The sequence below is a fragment of the Falco naumanni genome, chromosome 1 (assembly GCF_017639655.2).
Source record: "Falco naumanni isolate bFalNau1 chromosome 1, bFalNau1.pat, whole genome shotgun sequence".
NCBI lineage: Eukaryota > Metazoa > Chordata > Aves > Falconiformes > Falconidae > Falco > Falco naumanni.
In genome coordinates this window covers 4,818,671-4,842,766 of record NC_054054.1, presented here as the reverse complement: position 1 = coordinate 4,842,766, position 24,096 = coordinate 4,818,671, and the positions used below count along the sequence as shown (strand labels likewise).

At 43.1% G+C, this 24,096-nt stretch overlaps 2 protein-coding genes across 6 annotated transcripts in view; one reads left to right on the top strand and one right to left on the bottom strand.

Moving 5' to 3' along the window:
* SNX25 (sorting nexin 25) overlaps positions 1–10,700 on the bottom strand; it is an 88,254-nt gene extending 77,554 nt beyond the window's left edge. Inside the window, exon 1 of one of the 2 annotated variants that reach the window (XM_040607451.1) lies at positions 9,945–10,700. In XM_040607451.1, coding sequence (XP_040463385.1) covers positions 9,945–10,427 — 483 coding nt within the window. In that variant the 5' untranslated portion in view covers positions 10,428–10,700. Of the gene's footprint in view, positions 1–4,866; positions 4,886–9,944 lie in introns of those variants that run through there. The other variant, XM_040607534.1, reaches the window with a different exon arrangement.
* Positions 10,701–16,446: 5,746 nt separating this feature from the next.
* Positions 16,447–24,096, top strand: part of CFAP97 (cilia and flagella associated protein 97) — a 33,792-nt gene continuing 26,142 nt past the window's right edge. The window contains exon 1 of one of the 4 annotated variants that reach the window (XM_040607158.1): positions 16,447–16,555. The gene's annotated coding sequence lies outside the window, so the exon portion shown is untranslated. Of the gene's footprint in view, positions 16,556–16,575; positions 16,813–24,096 lie in introns of those variants that run through there. The other 3 variants (XM_040607244.1, XM_040607320.1, XM_040607072.1) reach the window with 3 other exon arrangements.

Sequence of the window (24,096 nt, the reverse complement as noted above, 5' to 3'; positions counted from 1 at the left end):
TTTGCATAAACAGAAATGTTTAAATGCAGTAGAATTACATTGGTCGGGTTAGCTCAGGCTTAAGAAAAAACAGTTCAGGGAGACCTTATTGCTGTCTCCAATTACTGAATGAAAGGGTACAAAGAGGGAGCCAGACTCTTCTTGCAGATGCACAGGACAATATGCAAGGTTGCAATACTGGAAATTCCCATCAATTACAAGTCAAAACTATTTTGAGGCTGATCAAATACCAGAACGGGGGTGCTGTACCAGAAAGGAGGGTGTAGGCAGGTGTGTGTCAGTCTGTTCTCCCATGCGAGGCAGTTTCTTCTTGTCCTGTCACTTCTTGAGTTGTACCAAGGGAGGTTTAGGTTGGATATTAGAAAAAATTTCTTCACTGAAAGGGTGGTCGAACATTGGACCAGGCTGCCCAGGGAGGTCGTGGAATCATCATCCCTGGAGGTGTTTAAAAAACGCATAGATGTGGTACTTAGGTCTAGTGATGAACTTGGTAGTCCTGGGTTAATAGTTGGACTTGATGACCTCAAAGGTCTTTTCCTACCTAAATGATTCTATAATTCTATCCTTGGAGATATTCAGAAATCGACAGGAGAAAGCCCTGAGCAATCTTAGATGGACTCACTCTGAGCAGGAGGATGGACTAGATGCCCTCCAGACATTTCTTCCAACTCAAAGTCTTCTATGATTCTTGATGATCCTTCAGAGAACTGTTAATTGAATTTAGTGACTGATAATGGATCAGATCTTAAGTTGCCTTCTCTTAAACAGCTGATCAAATTCCTTTTCCTCTCAGTCTTATCAACCTGCACTTAGCAGAATCAAGTCCTGGTAGCTTAGATTTGCTTTCAAAAAAATTCCATTTCTGTGACAACGATAATGATGAATTAACTAAGTAAGCAAGTACCCCTGAGTCAGCTGACATACAGCAACAAACACCTTAAAACCAACAGTAACAACCTGGTAACACAGGTGTACCAGCACCTGTGATAAGAGAAAGATTTATGAAGATTCACAGCCCAAACTCAGCTCTAACAGCTGAGAGGATTTCAGCAGATTTCACTTCTGGAATCTGCTGGAATCTGGAAGATTTTCTTCCCACCTCTGCCTCAAGTCTGATGGAGGGCATATACAGAGAACAGGATCAGTCAGAAAGCCTAGACTTGAATGTTTTCATTATTTTTTTTTCACATCACTCATCTAAAGGAAAATGGTGCTACATTTCATGAAACAGTTGGCATAATCCTGACTGAGCCAAAGACGTTCGTAAATAGATTTAACAGTCAGAGCTCTGGCTTAGATGCTTTTTTATACTGAATAAAACTTGCTATATTCCCATTAGTCCTGACTTGCACTATCACATCCACTACCAAAATTTTTTTAAAAAATAGAAGTAATAAAAAATGGGCTCCACTCCGTAACAGTTTGTTGTTGAAGGCAGGCAGAAATCAGACTGAAACTTAAATAAGGCTTGACAAAATTACTTGAAGGGGTAGGGGTGAAGCACATTTCAAAAGCACGTGCAAAGAATGAGGTTGCTAACAGGGAAGCCTGTTTCCTGGAACAGTTCAAGTTTTCCCCAATTTTGACTTTGTTTATAGGCTGAAAAAAAAGGACGTATGTATTTCATGGAGACTTCCAAACAATACTCATTGTTTGAAACTTCTGAGAATTATTTAAGATGCAGAAAACAACAGTCTGAAAGGCCCAGAAAAAAAACCTCAAGGCTGGCATTGAGCCTGAATTTTTTTCTTAGGTTCAAGAACCTACAGATGCAAAAACTAAGTTAATGTCATTTATTTATTTAAACAATTTAAGTAATCTGAATGATGAAGAAAACTATGAATGTTAAATAATGAAGAATTAAGAAGTTGTTTCCGTAACTATGCAAAATAAATGGCAAAGCACGAACAACACAGGAGTACCTTCCAATATCGAGACCCATTCACAACACCGAATCATCAAATGCAATTTTTGAAACTTAACAGCAGAAAGCCAGGCACATGCTACAGGTACACCACACACAGACTTACTCTGCTATGGAATTAAAGCCAGAAGCAGAGAAAAAAACCACAATTATTTCTATTACATTAACTCAATCACAACAAAACTAGAACAGAGCTCAGGACAGATCCTACAATATAAATAGGCATGGCGTTTGAGCCATTAAGTTTAATCACTGATCTAAAAGGCAAAGACTGCATCTAATTCAGCATACAGGAATTATCCAGCTACCCAAAGCTACTTGCTCCACCCACTGCTGCCCTATTAACTTTCTTCTTTTCTTTGTAAAACATATATTAACATCAGACTGCGCTTTGATGATAGACATTCACCTTTAACTGATCTGGATAGATGATTTCTTATAGTAGTAAATATTTCTTCAATGTATGATGCAAAAATAAATTTTCTGTTCACAAGAGTTAATATTTTTAATTAATACCTATAGTGGTATTTAAGATTGCAAAGCAAGTATGAACGTGTCACATCAAGTATTAATCTACATATATTAAGGGATACCATAACTACCAATTTAAAAATCAACATACTTAAAGCATATTATGTTAAGTATCATTATCTCAAAAATTATTTTAAAATATCAGCATATCTTATTTCCACTAACATAGCTTCTGGAACACAAACTGCGTTTTTCTTATATTGGGAACTTCTATCTTAAATGTACCATATTCAAAACTGATAAAACTAGTAGCATAACAACCTTACCATCAGGGCAGAACTTCCTTCACTTGAGATTTCATATAATACTAGACAGGTAAGAATATGAAAGTGACACTTTCCTCAGGTAATACCTTCATTCCTATCAGTACAGCTAAGAAATAATGGGTAAGTTAGCATTCAAATTTCTGCACAGCAAGAAATACAGCATTTTTCTCTGCTGTGATGTTTAGTATGACCACCAAAATAAAGGCTTACATAAATTCTCAGTGTACATATACAGCCCCAGTCAGTATACTAAACATCTCCACGCTCTCCTCCTCTATTAAAAACAAGACAACAAGAACCCATGGCCTATACTTCAAGGCCAAAAAAGCCATGTGCTATGAAGACTGAATTGCTGGCAAGCCACAAAAAACCTGCACACAGACTCACGCCTCAGCTGCAGTCTCAGCTTGACAATCACAAACTCCTGCGTTGTCTGTTGCTGTACCTTCCCTCCCACACAGCTTTTCACTGCACAAAGGTAGGGTGCTCTCTCTTTTTAAGAGAGCATCACAAAACATGCACAATTGTCATCATTGATTTTATTAACATTACCTTGTCCTCTTTCACTGTGCGTACTTAATAGGGGAAAAAATGGGAGGTTTATATGATCAGTCAATCTGTACCATGGACACAACACAAGCTTGCTCCCCTTATAACTACACAATATTACTATTTATTTTTTTTAAATTAGTTAAGGTGGTAGCTTGGGAAAGGATATTCTATTCTATACAACTGCCTCTTCCTTGGGTAAATTTTGTTGCTCTCCTTTGCAGAGCACAAGGAACCAACACCAGGCAAAAAGAAGAAACTTGATCAGATTTTATTTCCAGATTGTTTCTAATACATGTGTATAGTATTTTCAATCCCAAGGCATATCTTGAATGCAAAAATCTTTTCACTCTTGACCTTATTACAGAGATTTTGGTTCCACCTTCAGTACTCCCTTGCCAGAGACCTGGACAGAAAGATCCCAATGAGATCACCACCTTACTGACTTCGCGTGGCTTGGTTATCAGGAGAAATGAACTAGTTCTCAGTCATAAACCCCTTTTCAAATGAGAAACAGTCTCTACAAAGGTAAAAGCAGCCTAATTTAACACAATGTTAAGAAAATTAAATGTCAAGCACAATACAATGCGGAGCTGAAAACAACACAAGATACAATGGAAGGAAACAGAAAGGCTTGCATGACAAAGACAAGAAATTTCTAAATACACATGATGAATAAAAATATACAGGGAAAACTAAGTCTACCCACCACTAAGGAGTTATGGGACAAATAAGTGAGAGACAGTCTGAAAAACAGTTCATTTCCTGAGATCAGTCTCCTGTGAGGATAAAGTTATCACTTCAAAGTTATACCTGCAGGTAATCAACTCGCACAGTCCTGACAAAACTTCAATTCTGAAAAAGCTTATAAATCCCTAGCATTAACAGCTATTACACAGATCCCTAAAAATAAACTGTAGCAGAAATGTATATATGTAATAGCCTCCACTGAACTGTAAGTGAACATTTGCAATTCATGCAACATTCTCTTAAAGTTTTAAAATATCCCTGAAATTGGTAGGCAATGCTACCTTTTCATTACTTCCCTAGTAGTAAGCTCATCTGCATCATCAAAAGCGGATTGCTAACCTACCCATATAAGAGATAGCACTAAGAATAAAAGCATCAGACTCTCAGTTCTGTTAAAAACAAACCAAACAAACATATCCTCTCCTTTCAACCCAGAAACAACCGATAAATTAGAAGAATGGCAGTAGATCAGAGTATTTGGTTGCAAGCCCAAAAGGATCCAAAACAAGCATGACAGAACAGTAGCAAGCAGAGACTAATGACTGGCAAAAGTAACAGTAGAAATCCTGCAATATCAGAACCCCCAATAATCCCTAATGGACCAGAGAATGAGACAGACTGTACTGCACACTTGGTTTAGGTTGATAAAAACCCCATAAATGCTTTTGAAGGCTTACTAAGGTGTAAAGATCAATATTGAAAGGAGTTAGGAAGTTTCTCCTCTCCCTCACAGTTGCTCTGAACTGCTCATTACCTCAGGAACTGCTTTGCATCATGCTTGAAATGATGCCCACAGATGGCAAAACCTTCCACTTCCTACAGCTGCTGGGGCTCCTGCAAGCTTACCTTCACAAGCTTGATCTGATGGCAGAAGTCCAACAGTGAAGGAAAATGAAACTGTGCGTCTTTTCTCTCTGCTTCCCTTATGTTCCTTGAAAAAGAACAGAGCACTCAGCTTGGATACCACGACAGACACTCAACTTAGGTTGAGCTGCCATCCTATTTGAATCACTCGGACCAGTTCCAATAATCTCACAACTCATCCTCCTACAGCTCAAGCAAAAACTAGTACTATCTTCCAGGATTCAGACATTTCAACAACCACCTGATTCAATGAGAAAAGATTTACCCATGCCCCTGCATTAATGCCAGATTCACAGAAAGTCCATGTTCAAGGATGGAACAAGCTTTTAGGAACATAAAACACAGTTGCATATGTCTCCCTCGGGCCAGAAAGTCAGGGTAAAGTATTTCTGAAAATGGAGAGCTACTAAACAGAAGTGAACAAGTGACCAAATATTTGAGTTTTAAAGAGATACTCCAAATCACTGGCAACAGTTAATCATAAGAAACTAAACCCAGGATGTTAGAACCAGTGTACCATTTTTGCTAGAATAAAACTTGTTTATTACTTACTTTTCTATTAGTCCTGCAAGACAGACTAGGTAGATCATTCTCTACACACAGTAGCCTTCATTTAATCTGAATTTAAAATGCAGCACTTAAATCTAATAAAGTAATCCTTGGGTTTTGACTTATTTAAATTAATTTGATAATCCAACTCTATTTTTCAGAGTTTTTGCTTTGAACCAGAGTCAAAACATTAAGCTGAAAAGAAAACTCTGTCCTACCAGTTTTTTGGGCAGCGAAGCAACTCATGCTAGAAGTGTGGGAAAAAGCATTTTCCTTCCCCTTCCCACTAATTTGGTTAACATGGTTCTTCATATGAGTCAAAGCCACCTCCCCTACAACCACACAAGTTAAAAGCAGCGTAGGTAGCAAGCTTGAATTTAAAGAGGTGATCCATGCTCTAACCAGGGCTATCTTTGGTATGAACAAGTCTACTGATACTTGAAAAGTTAAAATCCCCTTTGAGACAGGCATTTTCATGAAAGTACAATTGGGTCACCATGCCTTTTCACTGTCTTGCATTTTGCTGTCCTTCACCACCACAAACAATCTTGTCCTCAAAAAGCTCCTGAGAAGTGCTTAAAAATACCTGACCAATAACAATATATAATTTCAAGTTGTTTGACTCCCACTGTTGTAGTATCAATAGAAACTATTTACCAGTATTATTAATGCCTGCAAGTGCTTGAATTAATAAGTATATAATATTACGAGTTGCCTGTACACCTCTCTTCCCTTCTCTTTCCAAGGAAAATATGAAAGAACACAAAGTTTTATGTGGAAGCCAGAAGACTACCCAGATGTACCTTGTGATCACAGCTCTCACATACAGGAAGATTATGTTGAAAGCACATCTCATCACGAGGATATAAACTGTGCACCTTGTTTTGCAGTTCTCAGCAAATTTCAGATGCTCTTGCCGAGGTACCTTACTTTAGCAGAAAGTCTTCACCTTTCAAGTCCCAAAGGGGTTACACAAACAGTATTTAGGACAAAGCACAGCTTCACATTTGGAAAGATGGCTTCTCTAGTAGCAAGTTCAAGTAAAAAAGGCACACACCTTACTCTTCTGAACCTGTAACACAGCACTTCCTCACCCAAGTTGCTCGCTTGCACGAACAGGTCCATGAAAATCAACAGCACTAAACTCACATAGTAAGTGCTTGCAGAGCTGAGAATTTACATAAAGCTCTTTTTTCAGCACAGCATAAAGAACTCAATCCGAATCCCTCTGAAGTTGAAAGAGTACTCCCACTCACCTTCCAAGAGCTGAGCTTGACTGCCACTAGAGTAAATATTTATTACCGAACACTTAGTATTTCATTTGTTAACCCCAATGTGAAACTCACTCAAGAGAACAAAAAATGAACCTATCTGCCTTGAGTTTATGTACATACGACACATGCAGAGCAAGATGCCAGCCATTGGACTTTCTCCTAACAAAACAAAAAAAAATATTTTAAATCATTAGGCCAACAGAGGGTTCTTCCCTATTCTTGAAGAAAAGATGCAACAAGGCTGAAGAAATTCTAGCTTTACAGTCATCCTTCTACTGGCTTCCAGAAGAGACAACGGGATCATAAGGCTCTATGAAAAATGGAAGAGTAACGACTGGGTGATAATAAATCAGTATAAACATAAAAGTATGCACAATAAGAAGATTACCAATTTCTCAAAAACAGTACAAAATTTTTCAAAAATAAATGTATGGATGAAACTTTGCAAAAAACATTTTAGTGAATGGCCAACACTTCCATACGTGGACTATATAGGCACTATTATTTTCTTCACCTACATGTCGCTGAAGAACCAGTTAGGTAATCTACTTACCATATACAAAATTCTGTTCAGAAAAAGTATGCCAATGAGCGTTGCAGCCCCAAAGCCATTTTGTATGAGAAAGAAAACAACAAAACTAAAGGCATGAGAAACCCCCGTAAGTTGCCTGGAATTACAGCTTCTAAATAGAAAGGAGCGAGGTATTTTACCCTTTTTTGACAGTCTCTTTCATACAGCCAGGTTAAATTTTAAGAACAGTGAAAAGCAGAAGTAAAGAAAAATTTTAACTGAATCGGGGAAAGGGTAAAGAAAGAATCCTGGAAAGGGGTTGCAGCAGCAGGTACTGCTGCTTTAGTAGCGGCTTTTAAATACCAGATTTCAATTACCTTCTGAAACAACGAACACATACCATAGAACTACAATAAATACAAATACCACATACTAGACTACAAAAAGCAAGAGCAGGTATGCACTGTTTACGCATATGAATCCAATGGATGGACACAATAGAACATGTTGAATAACAGGCAGTAACATACCACAAAAAGAAAGTGCATACGGTACAGTATACTGAAGTGACTGTGTTTGCTTCTGGACAGTTCTAAAACCACTGAACAGAAGTGGAACATGTATTATGTTTTTCACAAAGGGAGAGAGAAAGCAAGCAATACATTATTTTTTTTTCTTCAATTCTTGGCTTCCCAAATTAAAAGGATTTCCATCGTTTGGCTGTTTCACAAATATGAAAGTTGCTCCTCATTGCAGTAGCAGGGAGAGAGATTTCAGTTAAGTTTATATAAAGATTTTTTTGTACTAGGTAGACCATATATTCTCCTAAAAGTATATTAACACACATCCAGGTGTTCAGCTAAGTATATCAGCACATCAATGTCACTGGAGCTATGGCATTATCACTGCAATATTTAATCTTGCAAATCTGAAGGCAACAGGAATTTATTACCGATGCATTTTTCTTCTTTTTTTTCTTTTTTTCTTTTTTTTTTTTTCCCTATTTCGTGCAGAGTAGTTGAATGGTGAAATACAAAAGCATATAGTCTTTTACTATACTCAGGTGCTTAACACACATTTGTTTCCCAGCATTCCTATGACAAAAAAACAGCTGAACAATCCCTAGCTGTACCCACTTCCTACACTACACACAGAATAGGTACCTTCTGCTTATCAGTTGCTGACTTTCGTGTGCTACGTCTTCGCACTTCCCCATTTCTAAAACTCATACGCACTATTCTTTGCTCCCTTCAAAAAAACTGAGTATGTCGAGTCTTCAAAGCAAAGAGGATTTAAAGTCTACTGAGAAGACAAAATGAGTACCATACACACCCAACCACCACAAATAGAGCCTGAATGCACCTTTACAAGTTGTATTATTCATTGAAGTCACCAACCTCCAGCCAAATGATCCCTTCTACTGACAATAATGTCCTGCCAGTTTTCATTAAATGCAGGCCTGGAAAAACATATTGCTCACAAACACTGGCTCTTTCCCTCCCTTGGTCAAAGAACAATGAACTACTACTGCAGGTTGTTAGCTGATTTGATTGGCAAGAAGGAAAGACAACCAACTATGCCAGCAAGTGATTTCTAACAGGTTCTCTGCCCTGTCAGCACCCTCTGCTTTCTGCAAATTCAGCTGCATTGACTGCAGCCCAGAAACACTGAAACGACAGCATTATTTACTTGCTGCTAACAGGAAGAGTACATGTACTAAACTTAATGAACTGGGTCACCAGAACAGCTAGGCTGTATGCCAAGGTGGCACAATTATGCTTCTTTGTCTTTGTAGACTGCTCTCAGGTATCCTGCCTGACACTACTGAAGTGAAATAGCACTGAGGTGGTGCTGTCTACTACTGCAGCACTTCACACACTAACACACCCCACCAAGGTCTTCAACTCATCAGTGAGAGGCCAAGGGCACTCGACTGCCGTCACCAGCTGCGATGTCAAATGCCACATCCCTGCAAGCTGGCAGCGCAAGGCAGATCCTCATTTCCAGCAGCAGTTTTTCAGGCCTGTCTAGGCTCAGCTCCGGAGCACCAGATGACTCATTGGGGGGCAGGTGCATGGATGGGAGGAAAGTTATTTTGACCAGCACCTGTAGTCAGTCTCCAAATACCTTATACTACCCAGGCCCATTCAGAAGAAACCAAAAAATACTAAGCAGCGAGCTACAAAGAGCTCACAAGCACAAATTAGTACATTTTAGAGAATGTACAGGAAACAAATTTGTGTTTTACACAGAAGTCTGCAGCAGTTTCAGAACACACTGGCACTCCCTTAAGGCATTATGAAAACACCATCTGAAGCTGTCCAACTTCAGAGCATGCATTCATGCAGCACTATGCTGGCTCTCTGAGCACACCTCTCTTTTACTAATGACATCTCAACTGAAGGAGAGAAAAGGATGCCAACAAACTGTCGCAGGAGCCCTCCGCAATCCGAAGGTCTCTCTCAGAGCAGTCTTGATTTTTCCTGTACGCCTGCCAGCCTCCAGCACAACTTTTCCCATTTAAAGCCCCGTCGAGCGGCTGGGAGCGGACAGACTCCTTCGGCAACGGGGGGACAACGGGACACCGGGTTTGGGCGGCCCGGCGGGAGCGAGGGCCGCGCCACCTCCGTCCCCCTCCTCCCTGCTCTCCCGCTGCCGGGAAGGGGAGGCCGCGTCGCGGAAGCCGCCCGCCCGGCTGCACTCCTCTCCTGCTCCCGGCCACTTACCCCCGCCACACGCAGGACCGGAGCTGCGGCGGCGAAGTCCGGAGGCGGCAGGCGGCGGCGGCGGCCGCCACACATCAGGGCGATCAGGGTGCCCAGCGCGGCGGCGGCGGCAGCGCAGCCCGCGTAGAGGGCGATGCGGAGCAGCAGCAGGGCCAGGCACGGCGGCCCGCCGCCCCCCGCCTCGGCCCGCTCCTGCCCCAGGTGGACGACGGACACGGCCAGCAGCCCCAGCCCCGCCGCCAGCACGAAGCGGGATGAGCCGGGGTCCTCGTCCTCCTCGTCTTCTGCCGCCTCCTCTTCGCCGTCGCCGGCCACAGCGGCGGCCGCCGGGGCGCTGCGGCGGCCGGCCTCGCCGCCGGGGCCGTGCGAGCCCAGCGGGCCAGGGGGCGGCGGCGCCCGCTGCCTCGGGCTGCCCGGCCGTACTGCTAGCGCTGTCAGCACCGGGGAACATGCTGCTCCTGGCGCCGCTGGGAGCAAGAGCATCTCCCGCCGCGGCAGCCCCCTGCGAAGGTCGCCGCTCCTGGGCTCCCCCCTCTCCTCCTCCTCCGCCTCCTCCGCCGCCTCCTCCGCCTCCCGCCGCCACTAGCACCGCTGCGGCCGCCGGGGGAGCCGGAGCTCATGCCCGGCGGCAGGCGGGTGCGCGGCGGCCCAGCCGCCTCCTGGCGGCCGCTGAGGCGGCAGCCCTGTCCGCCGGTGGGCGGCGGGCGCTGAGCGTCGCGGAGGCCCCGCCGCGCCACTCGGTGTCCGGCAGCGGGAAGGGGAGGAGGCGCGGGCGGCGCCTGGCAGGCGGGAGGGCCGGGGACCTGTGGGCCCGCTGGGCCGCCCCGCCCCGCTCCGCCCCACGGCGTGGCCTGGCTTCCCTGCGCCGGGGTATGGCCCGCGGCGCTGCGCCGTCCGCGCCCGGGCGAAACGAGGAGGCGAAGGTGCTTCCCCACGGGGGCTCCCGCCGGCAGCGGTGTGGAGCTGGGCCCCGCGGAAAGCACCGGGCGCCCCTCTGCCACGGGCAGCCTGGCAGAGCTGGGGGGCTGCAGGCTGGAGGCCGCGGCTCGGCCCAGCGGGACCCAGGATGGTTTGGCTGTAGCACCGAGGCCCTGAGCTCAGGACAGTGCCTTGACCTGGGGCATCACTGAAGACCAGGCCCCCTCCTGAGTAAGCGTTGTACACACCCCTCTGCCTACACCCCCTTGGTCAGCCAGAGGAGAACTTAAATAACTGTGTTTCAGAAATAAAAACTTGATGGAACAGTGATTGGAACGATACAACAGCGATTGTGTAAAAGCCAACGCCCCAAACGAAGCCTGCCAGTTCTCCCATCGCTACCCTCCCTCCACCGGTCTGATGTTTTATAACTGCTTGTGGCAGAGTCTGAGAACAAATTCCTCGGGTGGCAGAAGCCTTGCCGTATTTCAGCTGTGCTGGGGATGCATGTTCGCCTCACCATAGGCTTGGTGCGATTACAGCTCCTCTGAATTGGCAGGTGTGTAGCAGTTTCCAACCACAGCCAAAGTGAGAGGCCTTGATCCTTTCAAAGTAGGCCTAAAGGGCAATGCTTTCCGTAAGGCAGCCAGACTGCGCAAAAGTGGATTTACAAGCATTTACTCATGGGCTTCATTTTAAGAGCAGATACCCCATTAAGAAAGTTAAGCACTGTAGAAATGTTTACACTTCTGGGAAGCCCTTTTCAGATTGCCACTGCTCTGGCGGCCTTAATGTGCAAAATAGCCCTCAGTCTTATCTTGAAACGACAGCTATTGTTGCTGAGGTTACAGCCCTTTTGGTTTATTCACATTCTGTGAAAAAGTTTCTTCTGGAAAATTAATTATATTAGCCTGATGAAAAAAAGGTACAAATATCAAGGCCCTGATCTTGTGAACATTTACATTTCCACATAACTTCATGAGTGCAGCTAGCACCATTTCAAAACCAGACACCAAACTTCCCTGTGCCACTGTAATACTAAGCGAGCCGAGGCATTGAGCATGAATAGTGCAGGTGTCCAAAGGCTCAGTGACAGCCCTGACACTGCCCTGTAACAGGGGGTTCGGTGTCAGCTCTTGGTGAAAAACTGTGATAGAAACGTGCACGCTACAGGCACAGAGCTAATCGGGATTCCACGTTCCAGCAAAAGTTTTACTCCACAACAGTATTTTCTAAACTAGTTCTAACCTAACCCACAGTGCCTGATGGTATGATCTGACTCGTGTATGAAACTGCCTCCATATACACATGCCTTTATCTACTAGAGGTTTATGTAGCAATGGATTTCCTCTCAAGATCCTGAAGTGATTTTAGCTCCTGTGTTAGTCACTGACCAAAAGAGATGCTGCTCCTTAATCTGATCCAAAGTCCTTACAGTAAGTTAAATATAATTTTATGACACAGTTTATTCTATTTAGTGGATATTAGATTGCAGAAAGACCTTTTCAATGCTAGCTCAAACCATTCACAGTGTCCCAAACTGATTTAAGTAATGTCTCTAATGTGATTAAAGGTGAAAATCATTACATCATAATAATGGAAAACACTATTGCAATGACAGTCCCTTTCCATGTGAACTACCATGTGCCAAAACATCCTAATGCTTCACCAAAGGGCTTGGGGACCATGGTGCTTTCAGTATGTCTGATCATTAAGACCAACAGATTCTTGCAGAGTCTGAAAGCTTTTGGATAAGACCCAACATGCCAGAAGGTTTCCTATAAAGCTATTTTATTCTCATCAGGTAGAAGAGAAAAAGCAAAGATCCAACTCCCAGCACACACTTTATTCCTCAAAGATTTCAGAAAATACAGGGCTTTGGACTGAGTTCAAGATCTATTCTGGGATCTTAATAAAGATCCACACAAGAAACCAGACAGAGTGTGTAGATGCCTCCTACTGCAAATGCATTCAGGAAACTGCCTGGGCCTCTGTCAAAACTACTTAAGGGAATTGAGTTTTTAAATTAACCTGAAGCAGACCACGTAATGTTGTTAGTCCTGTGTCAACAGAAATTATTTTCTTATTAAAGTATTAATTCTCAGAAGTGAAGAGGAAGAGGAAAAAATAAACCTACCTGCAATAATGGTTTAGTCCTGCAGCACTTAATGCACAAAACCTGTTCTTGTCTGAATGAGTAATCTCACCAATTTTGGCTATGATTTACCAAGCATACATGAATTAGATATGTCTAAATCAACTGAAGTGTGTATCCATAGAGTTAGAGCGAAAGTCTATTGTTTTTCTTTCAGTTTTTAGTAATATTCTATGACTTTTCAACCTGAGGGACAATTCCTAATATATTAGAGGATATCCTAGCTCCGCTGAAGTCAATGGCAATTTTCAAGTTTCCTTCAGTGTTATCTGAACTTCCCTTTTTGTACTTCAAAGAGTACCCTCCTGTACAAGACAAAAGGCTTCAGAGGTCAATTTTCTGTCCATGGGGTTATTTTATTCTCTTTCTGTAACTACTTACTCAGCCATGGAACCAGTTTATGAGATAAGAAATTCAATTTCTACCTTATTCAAGCATTACAGCAAATACCTTTCCTACAAAGATAAGACTATTTTAATCTTGTTTTAAAATGGAAATTGTGTCTTATTTGAGAGAAGAGTCAGCATCTTCACTTTTTTCCTTTGAGCTACGAGTATAGTTTACCTGTTTATAACATAGCCCAGACAAAGCCCCACTGGTCTGAACATATTTCTGCATCTTTTAGTGACTGTCTTGCAACTTGCACCTTCACAGTACTGCAAACTTTAAACTTCAATAAATTTGCACCTTGAAAATGTTTAGACAAGCTTAAAATGAACGCTTTCCTAATGGCTTTTTCACATTTACTTCGTTTTGTGAGCCCTTCTGGCTCAGATCATATTGTTATAAAGGTTAGCAAATTAAAATAGAAATTTATTATAGGCAAAAATAAAGGTGTGTAAAGTACATAGTTTATATTTTTAGCATAGTTACAACTCTGAAGTAATTACATGCTTTTTCATAACTGCTGTGGTGCTGCATTGTAGTTACAGTCACGTCAAGAGTTTACAGAAATTCTTAAAAGCCTCTCGGGCACAAAACCCAGAAGTACTTGTGAAGTCTTAAACTTGGTATGGAAGAGTGATAACTAACACTGTTAGAAACAATCATAGGAGAGAGAGAAAACAATTTTACTGGGTTGATGCTGTTGATTTCATTAACCCTAGCTAATCGAGCAAGAGAAAAGGGGATTGTCATATTTCTCAGTACCTTGAATCTTATTTGACACCTTTCAAGACAATCAAGAAAATGATTGTGATTATTTCTCAAAGGCTTGAAGAATGAAGGGGCTCAAAATTGTCAACCTTTGTTGCCTTTTAAAACATTCCCTGCAACGATAGATGCTTTGGACTTGATTGAAAACTTAAAATGCAGACACATTTCAGTGGAAACCTTATAAACAATCTGCCTCTATAAAAGCAGACACAATTTGTCTGATAAAACTTTACATCAATGTTTATATGTAACAACTGCAAAACTTCTACTTAGACATGTTTTTTTCCTTACAAGAATTTGTAAAGACATTATGATATAGCCTTTACAGGATCATACACTCACTGTCTTTCCATTAGGCCCATTCCTCCTTTACTGAAAATCAGCTGAACTGCACACAGAAGATAACTATTGATTTTTGTTGCCCACATTTCCACAAAATATGTAAGTTACACTAACATTAACTATTTGTTTTTCACTACACCTTTTGAGACAACGGTATTGTATTTTACCTGTTTGCAGATAGGAACCTGAACATGCAGGTAAAAAGGACAAATGCACCCACTTAGATAAGTGGGTACTGTATAAGATAAGGTACCTAAGACCTCACATTGTGAGGTCAGCAAGGGCTCAGCATTTTGTAGCCCTTGATGTTTTCCAAATACAGCTTCCATTGATTTCAGCTGCAATTGTGATTATTCAACATTTCAACAGTGAGTTCAGTAGGGTTCCAGAAAAATAACAATGAAACACATACTAAGTATGAAAAGTTAGTCTATATTACTTGCAGAACCTCCATTAAACACTGTGTAGCACAAGTGGGACTAGACTCTGGTTAATGTAGGGACATTCAGTTGTCTTAAGAGATTTTCTTTCTTTACTTTTAGCATTCTGGCACATTTACTACATATATTGATTATATGTATGTATATTCACATATGTATGTGCTTCTGTGTTGGTGTATGTTCATGTGCCAAGTGAAATAGGGCTATACACGACAGTTGTCTTAGCTCTACAGCCCAAATCAACTCAAAATTCAGTATGCTCAGAAAATAATATGTGATTATGTCATTAAATCTTTTTCATGATGGACAACGGGGCCAAAGTAAAGTTAAATTTTTAGTTTTGAATGTGTGGATCAGTAATCTGGAAGTCTTTCTTTTCATATAATTCTTTCCTACTTTGTTACAAAGTAACATTACTGTTATTAAAGAAATGCCAAGGTCTGATATTGCAACTGACCCTTTCAAAAGAGGTGGAACCTTTCCCACCTTTACACAGGACACAACCACTTCCCAATGGCAGATCGCTAGTAGGTAGTCACCACTTACCTAGTCAGTGCTTCTAGAAGGAATGGAACTCTGCCTAAAGGCTTCATCCATGTTTCTTCGATAATTATACTGAGATTCAAGGATGGTGAGATCAGGTTCACTCCAGGAAAGGTCCTGATCCAAAGCAAAGATTTGGGTCAGATGTCCCTAGAAGCTCTACAGATCAGTTTCCCCCTGCATTTCCTCAGGATATGTCACTCGGCGCCGCAGCCCTGCCACTGTAATGTGGGGGCCATCGCCTCAGCATGGGGTCATGTTGCCTTAACACAGGGCACCATCCCCTCCATATGGGCTGCCAGCACATCAACCACGAGCGCCGTCATCCCAACCTGGGGCACCATCATCTCAATCTGGAGCACCATCACCTCAGTCTGGGGCACTGTTGCCCCAACATGGAAGACCATCGTCTCAGCATGGGGCCTCATTGCCTCAGCCTTGGGCACTGTTATCTCCTTCTGCGATGCCATCACCTCAAAATGGAGTGCCAGCACCTCAGGCTGGGGCACTATTACCTCAACCTGAGGCACCATCACCTCAGCACATGGCCCTGTCACCTCATCACGGAGCCCCATCACCTCAGCCTGGGGCACTATCGCCTCAGCATATGACCCTGTCACCTCAGTCTGGGGACCTTCGCCTCAGCACGCAGCCCCATCACCTCAAAACTGCAGCACCACCAGATCAGTCTGAGGCACCGTCACCTCAGCCTGGAGACTATCACCTCAGCTTGGGGCACTACCACCTCAGCTTGGGGCACTACCACCTCAGCTTGGGGCACTACCACCTCAGCATGGGGCCCCACCACCTCAGCATGGGGCCCCATCGCCTCAGCGAGAGTCACAGCTCTCTCCCCCGTTCCCGCGGAACTGAGAGGGGCGGGAAAGGACCCTCCGCCACCGCCTCCCCGCTTGTCTCCCGCCCCCCTCAGGCGCCGCCTTTCCCCGCCCGACGACGCGAGGGGCCGGCCCGGGCTGCGTAGGCGCCTGGCAGTCAAGCGGGCGCCGCAGCACTGCGCGGTTACCGCTTCCCGTTCTCTCTCTTCCGTGTGTGTGTGAGTGAGTATCCACCCCGGCTGCCTGCGCGGTTACTACAACAAAGCCAGGGGACAGGCAGCGGCTGCTGCGGCTTCCAGGGAGCTGCCGGCCCGGCCCGGCCGCGGTAGGGCCTCCGTGCTCCGTCTCGGGGGTGGCCGGTGCCTCCTCCCCACGGAGGGTGCCGGGAGAGCCGGTACGCGGCGGTTGGGGGCGGCGGGAGCGGGAGCCGGGCGTTTTCCTCCCTCGCCTGTGGTAATCTTGTTGCCAGGTCAGAGAAGGTGGGGATGTGTTTTGGTGTTGATATATATACCTATATTATTTCTAATTATTTTATAGTTTATGTTTTTATTATTTTTTTAATTTGCTGTCTTTGGGTCCCTGCCGGAGTGACGTGTATCTAAGGTGTCTCCCAGGCATGCTGTGCGTGCTCTATTTGGAGGGCTGCAGCTGGCCAGAGTTTAGTCATGCCGCTGTAATATGTATTTTACCCCCCACTTCAGTGCTGTGCCTGCCCTCTTTGCTCCATGGGGGGATTGGAAAAGACCTGGGAGACTTTCTTCCAGGGCACTGGTCCTCCTTGGCTTTGGGAGCAAGCTGCTGCGTCGCGCGTGCCATCCTTAAAGTTACCGACTGGGAGGGACAGGTTGAAGCCATGCTTGAATAGAGTTTAGTGAAGTGTTGGGTTTAATTAGTGGGAATTAAGTCAGCTGAAATGATTGTCGTAAACAGCTTGCCTCAAGCGTGTTAAATCATCGCAATAGTCACGACTCTGCGGCTTCCTGGAGGCGCCGGTGCTGTAACGCGCCCTGCCGTGCGCGGGGCTGTGTTCTGCACCAGCAGTTCCCAAGGTGGGACTGTAGTTTGGAGAAACAACCAGCCACCGAACCTCTTGGCCCCTGTGGGAATCGCAAAAGGGGTAATTGTAAATCCCGGGCCTTCCCAGGGGGTTGGTGCATCCCTCGCAGCAGAGCAGAGTACTGAATTCATGCAGAAGTGTCTCAGTGAGATGATACAACAAAAAGCAGTGTATGTTGCGCTTGTGAGGTTCTGGTTTTCTTTTTCTGGAGTTTTCACAGCATGTTAGGGAAATTGGCATTTTAAGATACAATTCAGCGTGGCTTATGGCGGAACGTAATTGAAGGTCGTGTAACTTTTATGCCTGGCTGAAGTTTTTCCCTTACAGTTCTGTTAAACACAATTTTTCAGAAACTGCTTTTATTATAATATGCAAATATTTATACTTGTTCATTCTTCCTATAGAACGTATACAAAAAGCACCTAGTGTTTGCATTTTGACATGTATATATTTTAAAATTGGTTAAAATTTCTGTATTCATAGAAACAGCAGGAAAGCTATAGGATGGAATGAACATAACAAATAGCAATGCTAAATTTCTTTTGTATCCCTGCTTTTGGTCTGTTATGGGGTGCTCAGTACAGAGCATAGTGTGTATGGTGCACACTTTTGATTCTATGGAAAAAACAGTTCTTTTTTTTTTTCTTTTTTGAATAGAAGGCCATTACTGAAGTTGTTAATGGAGAGAGAACAAAATACCACAAGGATAAATTCTTTAGAGGAGCTATAAGTCATCATTATTAGACAGACAGTCACCTGACATTAGCTTAAGAATTGGTTTGTAAAAATAATAAGCATTTTAAAATACAGTTTCCAACAGTTTGGACTTGGCTTTTGGAATGCTGCAAGTTCTCCCACCACTTTTTCCTGGGTTGTTTTTGCAGTGCGTATCTTGTTCCTTTGTATTTTCTCAGCCTAGATAATCCTTGTAGTGGCACAGAATAGAGACCAGAGAAAAGGAGAGAACAAGTAATCTGGGGACATATTCTTCTGGATGCTTAAAGCTTTTATGGCCTGTTTGGGTTTTGGTTTTGTAGTTGCCTGGGTTTAAAAGGGCACTTGGAGGGTCCCATGTTTCTCTGTAAGACTTACCTGGGCTCAGAGGGCCATCAGGACTGCAGACCCTGTTGAGGCTTTGAAAGCGTAATTGGCCGTTCCCTTTAGAGGCTTGACCCAGCAACACGTACAGGTGTGAATCTTTCAAAATTTGTGGGGTAGGTGGTTATATGGTCTTCTGTGGCATAGATAACAGGAGCATCTACAGGCTTCTTAAGGCCTGCCCAGTTATATGGCATCGTAATATACCTAAAGCTTAGAGGTAAGAGTTTGAAAGTGAGTCAGTTCCTAGATGAGCCTGGGTATCCCCTTAAATTCATGAGAGATAGGTAGACTGTTACTATCACAGATGTACCTTAGTGCTTCCGACCAGAGCTGCTTTTTAAAGCTTTTTCATTCTTTGCTTCCTGGTCTTATGCTCAACCAAGATTGGTGATAGTAATGGTCTAAAACACAACCTGTGTTCCTTGGTTAAGATTTTTTTTTTTTTCTATCCAGCAATCTCAGCTGATGTTTAAGTCACCATTCCATAATGGGTATTTGTCATTCTTGAAGGTTTTCATTACTGGAACTCTAGGAAACCCATATTACCTTGCATTTAAGGGGGCCCTGTGTTTTAGCATTTTATCTACTTTTCCCCACTGATGTTTTTCGTCTGAAAAAATTAACAGGTCATAAAAATACAAGGCAAGAGAAGCTCTCAGGAGGCCTTTACCTCATTTGCCCCCTACACTCATTCTGAGGAAACATAAATATACTTGGACTATTCCTAAGTGGTATTCAAGCTGTTCTTTATATAGTGATTTAGTGACTGAATTTCTGTCCTTTCCCTTGCTCATCTGTACCAGACCGTGCTTGTTCCTCTTACATAGAAGTAAGGAAATTACAAGATTTGCACCTTATTTTCAGTGGCTGTGGAGAATGTGATCGTTACCTCTGTAAAACTGGATGTCTGTCCTACAAACTGTGATATTAGGTGTCATCTTGTGGTCACAAAATTTGTTACCTCTTTAATCTGTGTAGAAGCACATCTATGCAAAGTGTTGAGGGAAACGCTGATGACGTGCCTGTTTGGGCTGTCATGTCACCAAGTGTACTAAATCCGTAACATCAGAAGCACAAACAAACTTCTGGTTCATTGAGCATTTCTGTTGTTGAAGTTCATGTGCTGCTTGTTAGGGATGGCCTGATACTTCGGAGTACGCTGTGATTTATCTGCTGCTGAAGTCTGTCAGTGGTTTGTGAAGTGTACTTGCTTCCTTTGTGGTCCTGCCATCTATTTCAGGACTGGCTCAGGCAAATCCAGAAAATGCCAAGGTAAGTGGCAAGTGTGTAGTATAGATGGTCAGTTCCTGGAGGAAAGTTTCAGTGCTCTTGAACTCTATTACAGACTTATTTTTGAGGTCTGGCTTCTCAACCAGTAGCAGATGGGTATCTGTGGATTATAAACATTTCTCGGCTGTACCTGTACTGCATGCCATGAGTGAGGCAGGAACATAGGCTGGTCTGTTACAAGGTGAGAGTAGGGGGAAAGTTACTGTACAAATATGGGTGAAAGAATTGTTTCTCATTTACTTTTGAACTGTGATGAAAGAGTGGTTTTGTGCCTTCGTGTAGTTTCAAATGGGGAATGATCAGTGGTTTGAGAGCTTGAAGATGTACACAGAGACCTTTGCTGAGGTCTGTGCCACCCTTGGGTTGTACTTCTTGAGACAGCTGATAAAGATGTAAGTGTTGCTTACATGAAGCGATGTAGCCATTGTCTTTGGAAGATAGCAATACCTGACTCCCAACAGTCTGTAGCAACTGGTTGGTCTAGTCTCAGCAGATCCTAAGGGATCTGATGTTTGTCTGGTGTGCTTGAATCTTTAGGCAGGCATGCACAGGTAATCTGGTGCACCAGGACAATGGCACACAACTCCAGCCTTGACACATCAGGTACACTGAATTTTTGCTTTAATAAGAAGAATTGTTTTCCTTTTTCTTGCATGCCATTGTGGACTACCGTGCCAGATTCATTTCCTTCAGTTGTGGATACCTGGTTGGATGCATGCTGTCTCAATATTTAAATCTTGATATCTGGCAGAAATACTGTGTGTAGATCTTTACCAGTACAGTAGGAATGAGAAAACTCAGCTCTCTTTTACCTTCCTCTTCACTCTCAATAGCTGGCAGTAGAGTCTGTCCTTTTCTGAGCTTTTCATGCCTGTATAGAAATAACTTTGCCACCGGGAACTGTTGAACATCTGTCTGTGACTGAAAGACTGTGGCTTGGGTCACTTCTGAGAAGGGTCAATGCCTGTGACCAGTTTCCCCCTAGCATCTTACTGCCTTTTGGTCCCTGAGGTAGCTGGAGGTGGGATTCTTTCAGCCAGTGAGAAACGGTGTATGGCAGTAGGCCCGTGAGACTTTGATGTGGGTGGTGCCACTTAAGCTTGTAAGGATGGAGGGCCTTGTGAAGGAAGTCCTTCCAGAAGCTGCTGATACTTTCATCAAACAACGTATGATTTGTTGTCTTTTATTTTTTATTTTAATTGTAAGCTGCTTCTGTTTCCTCTGGGTTTGGAGGGTTTGCTGGTTGTTTTCTTGGAATTCTGAGCAGTGAGTGAGTAGTCATGACCTGTTTAGACAGGTCTGATGTCCCATCGTTTAAGCTCAGTAGTCTGCTGCCCAACCTTTCTGCTCATGAGGTCACAAGATTACTTTTGCTGAAGAGCAAACATTTAACGTGGTGTATACCAGCAAATTCCTAGATCAAAGATCCATGCCTCTCAGCATGATGTATTGCAGTTTGTCATAGTAGGAGAATGACGTATTTCTGGCTCAAGAGGAACTATTTTTTCTTGCCTTCCCTCCACCCCCCTTTTTTTTCTTCTTTTGCTTCTCTGCACACACCTCCACACCACTATCGCCACCACTGCCCCTGCCTTGTACATTAACTTGAAAGCCTTGACCCTGCAGTCGTCTAGGGTGCTCTGGTGGTCATGTGCTTGCATTTGCTACAACAGATGATGGGAATTGACTCTGTTCCAGAACTTTCTAGTGCTCATCTGTTGAATTGAATCCTTGCTTGAAATAGCTAGGAGACTCAGGGCTTTCTATTGGAATCCTTTTAAAAGGACTCTAAAGGGCTTTGGAGCATCTCCAGTGGGGCTGCATCTGGAGACAGAGCTGCTGTTCTGAGAGTTAACTTGTCGTAGATTTGGGAGTTACTAAACTGTATCTTACAGCATAGAGGGAAAAAGTCTTCCTTTGTGTCCAGCAGAGAGAACCAAGGCAAAAAACCCAAACCAAAACAAAGTAAGCAAACAAAAAAACTCAAGAAGAGGAAAAAGGGCAGCAAGTTGCGTGTATTGACCCCGTAGATTTGAATTAGCAGGTCTTCCCTCCTTCCTCTTCTGTAGACAGGCACAGAGAATCAGCTGGACAAGTGGTTTGAGGTACACTGAAAACAATACTAGTTCTGATCTGAGCTTGAATTAGGTCCTGTCAGATCTGGTCTGTAAGGGATGAATAGTGGTTCTGTGGCCTGTTCAGATTACTGAGTTCAAGCACAAGTCTACTACAGTCTCACAAGCCAACAAGTTTGTAATGAATCAGTAGTAAATACTTACATGTAGGTTGTAATCTGAGCACAGGGATTCATTCCCATGTAGTTATGTCTGGGTGGTTCATCAACAGTGACGTGATTACCTGTAGCTGAACAGAGCCAGATTTTTCTTGGAGGTGCACCATGAAAGAACAAAGGCTAACAGTTGCATGATGTGATGCAAGAAATTCTGGTTAAAGAAAAAAAAATCACAGTGAGGGTTGTTAAGCACTGAAGCAGATGCCCACATAGGACATGAAGTGTTCATCCTTGGAGTTTTTGAAAACTTCGTTGTACGAGGAAGGCCCAGAGCAAAACGAAATCCAACTTGAAGGTGACCCAGCTTTTAGCAGCAGACTGAAGTGGATAATGTTCAGAGCATCCCTTCCAACCTAAATGTTTCAGATTCTAATTCCAGTTCCTGTCTGCTTTGTAGCGTTTTGCAGAATAATTTGTCTGTGCCTCAACCAGCCCTTCCACCTCAGGGTGTAGGAACAGCTCTAGGGCAGGGTCTATAACCGTGTGGAGGAGCAGAGCTTGTATAGGTTTGTAGTGTTGGGGTTTATTGTGAGCTGGGGTTGAGGCCTTGGGTTTTATAGATTGGTTGTGAACCAGTCACGGTTTGGATTGGGGAAATTGGTAACAAAGTTTGGAGAGCATATGGTGTGCAGAACAGATATAGCAGGTACTGTGCTTTGAGCTTGGAAAACTAGAATATCTACTGAACAGGCTGGCTTTTTCATTCATTGGAGGTTTCCCTCAAGGGAAATAGTTTCCTGAGAGGTATATTTCCACCTTTGCGTGCTTTGTTGTTTCTTAGTAGCAGAAATAAAAGCTTTCATTAAAGAGATGGTAGGTATAGGCTTGGTATGCATGGTTTGTCACCTGGCTGGAAGCAGCTGCACTAGTTGATCTTTACCACTGTTGATTGTATCTGAGAACAAACTAAGTTTTGGTTAGTCTTTTACAGGTTTTGAGACTTGTTTCCTCTCTTTTAAACTAAACAAACCCCCCAGAAGCTGAACTTTTCTAGCTGTCTTAAAATTTTTATTGCTCTCTTCTACACATTTTCAAATATGTCTTTTTTAATTATTAATTTATTTAAGCCTTAGCGAAAAATGAGGAAGGGAATGAGACAGAGGTGGGTGGGGTTTGACTAGTGTGTTTTCTACATAGTAATGTGTTTAATGATTGTTATTCTTTTAGATGTTAGTCAAATGATAACGTTTAGCATTTTCACCCTCCTTCAGGTTCACCATACAAAGAAGCGATTTGGCAGTCAGCAGGTTTAAGGGGGCAGGATCTCTTGACAGAGGGGCAATAATAAGTAAACAGGGGAGTTTGGAGTGTGCTAAAGAACATGTGCCATTGATGGTATAAATATTTTTAATTAAAACACTTTAGCTTTCCAACCCCTTAGCTCTCAAAACACTTGTTTCTGCTCTCTGAGATCAGGAGGGTGGGTCCCTCTTCCGAAGAGGCAGAAATTTCCAGCTGAAAGGAGAGGTGCTATCTGTGGGAGCACTAATTGTATGGGCTGGGAGAAGGTTGCCTGCTTGTTTACTTCTTTCAGTGTGAATTATGCTTACAAAGCAAAACTAATAACCCTAAACCAGAAGGTGCCTTATTGGAGCTGAATACGTTATTATTGCTCTGATACTTTACATATATATTTTTAATACATCCTAAGATGTCTGTTCCTTTTTGTTGCAGGAAACATATTGTTGACTCATCCTGAGAGTACCATAGCTGTGCTGTATTATGACCTTTATGGTGATGCACAGTATGCACACAGTAACGTCAGAAATTTCTGTTTCAGCCCACAGCATGTGTAAGGGGCTTGTTTTCCACTTCTGTTAAATACCAGAATCTTAAGATGTCCTGAAATCACTTAGGGCCTTCAGAGGATGTATAGCATAGAAATTCAGTGTGGTGGTATTCTGGATGCTAGGAATTTGTATGTTACTAGATAGGGAAAAAAACAACCCAGCTTTCCTCTCCATATGGACTATCCTCTTCCGCAATTATGAAAGTAGAATGCTAAAAAGAAAAGAAAGTTGA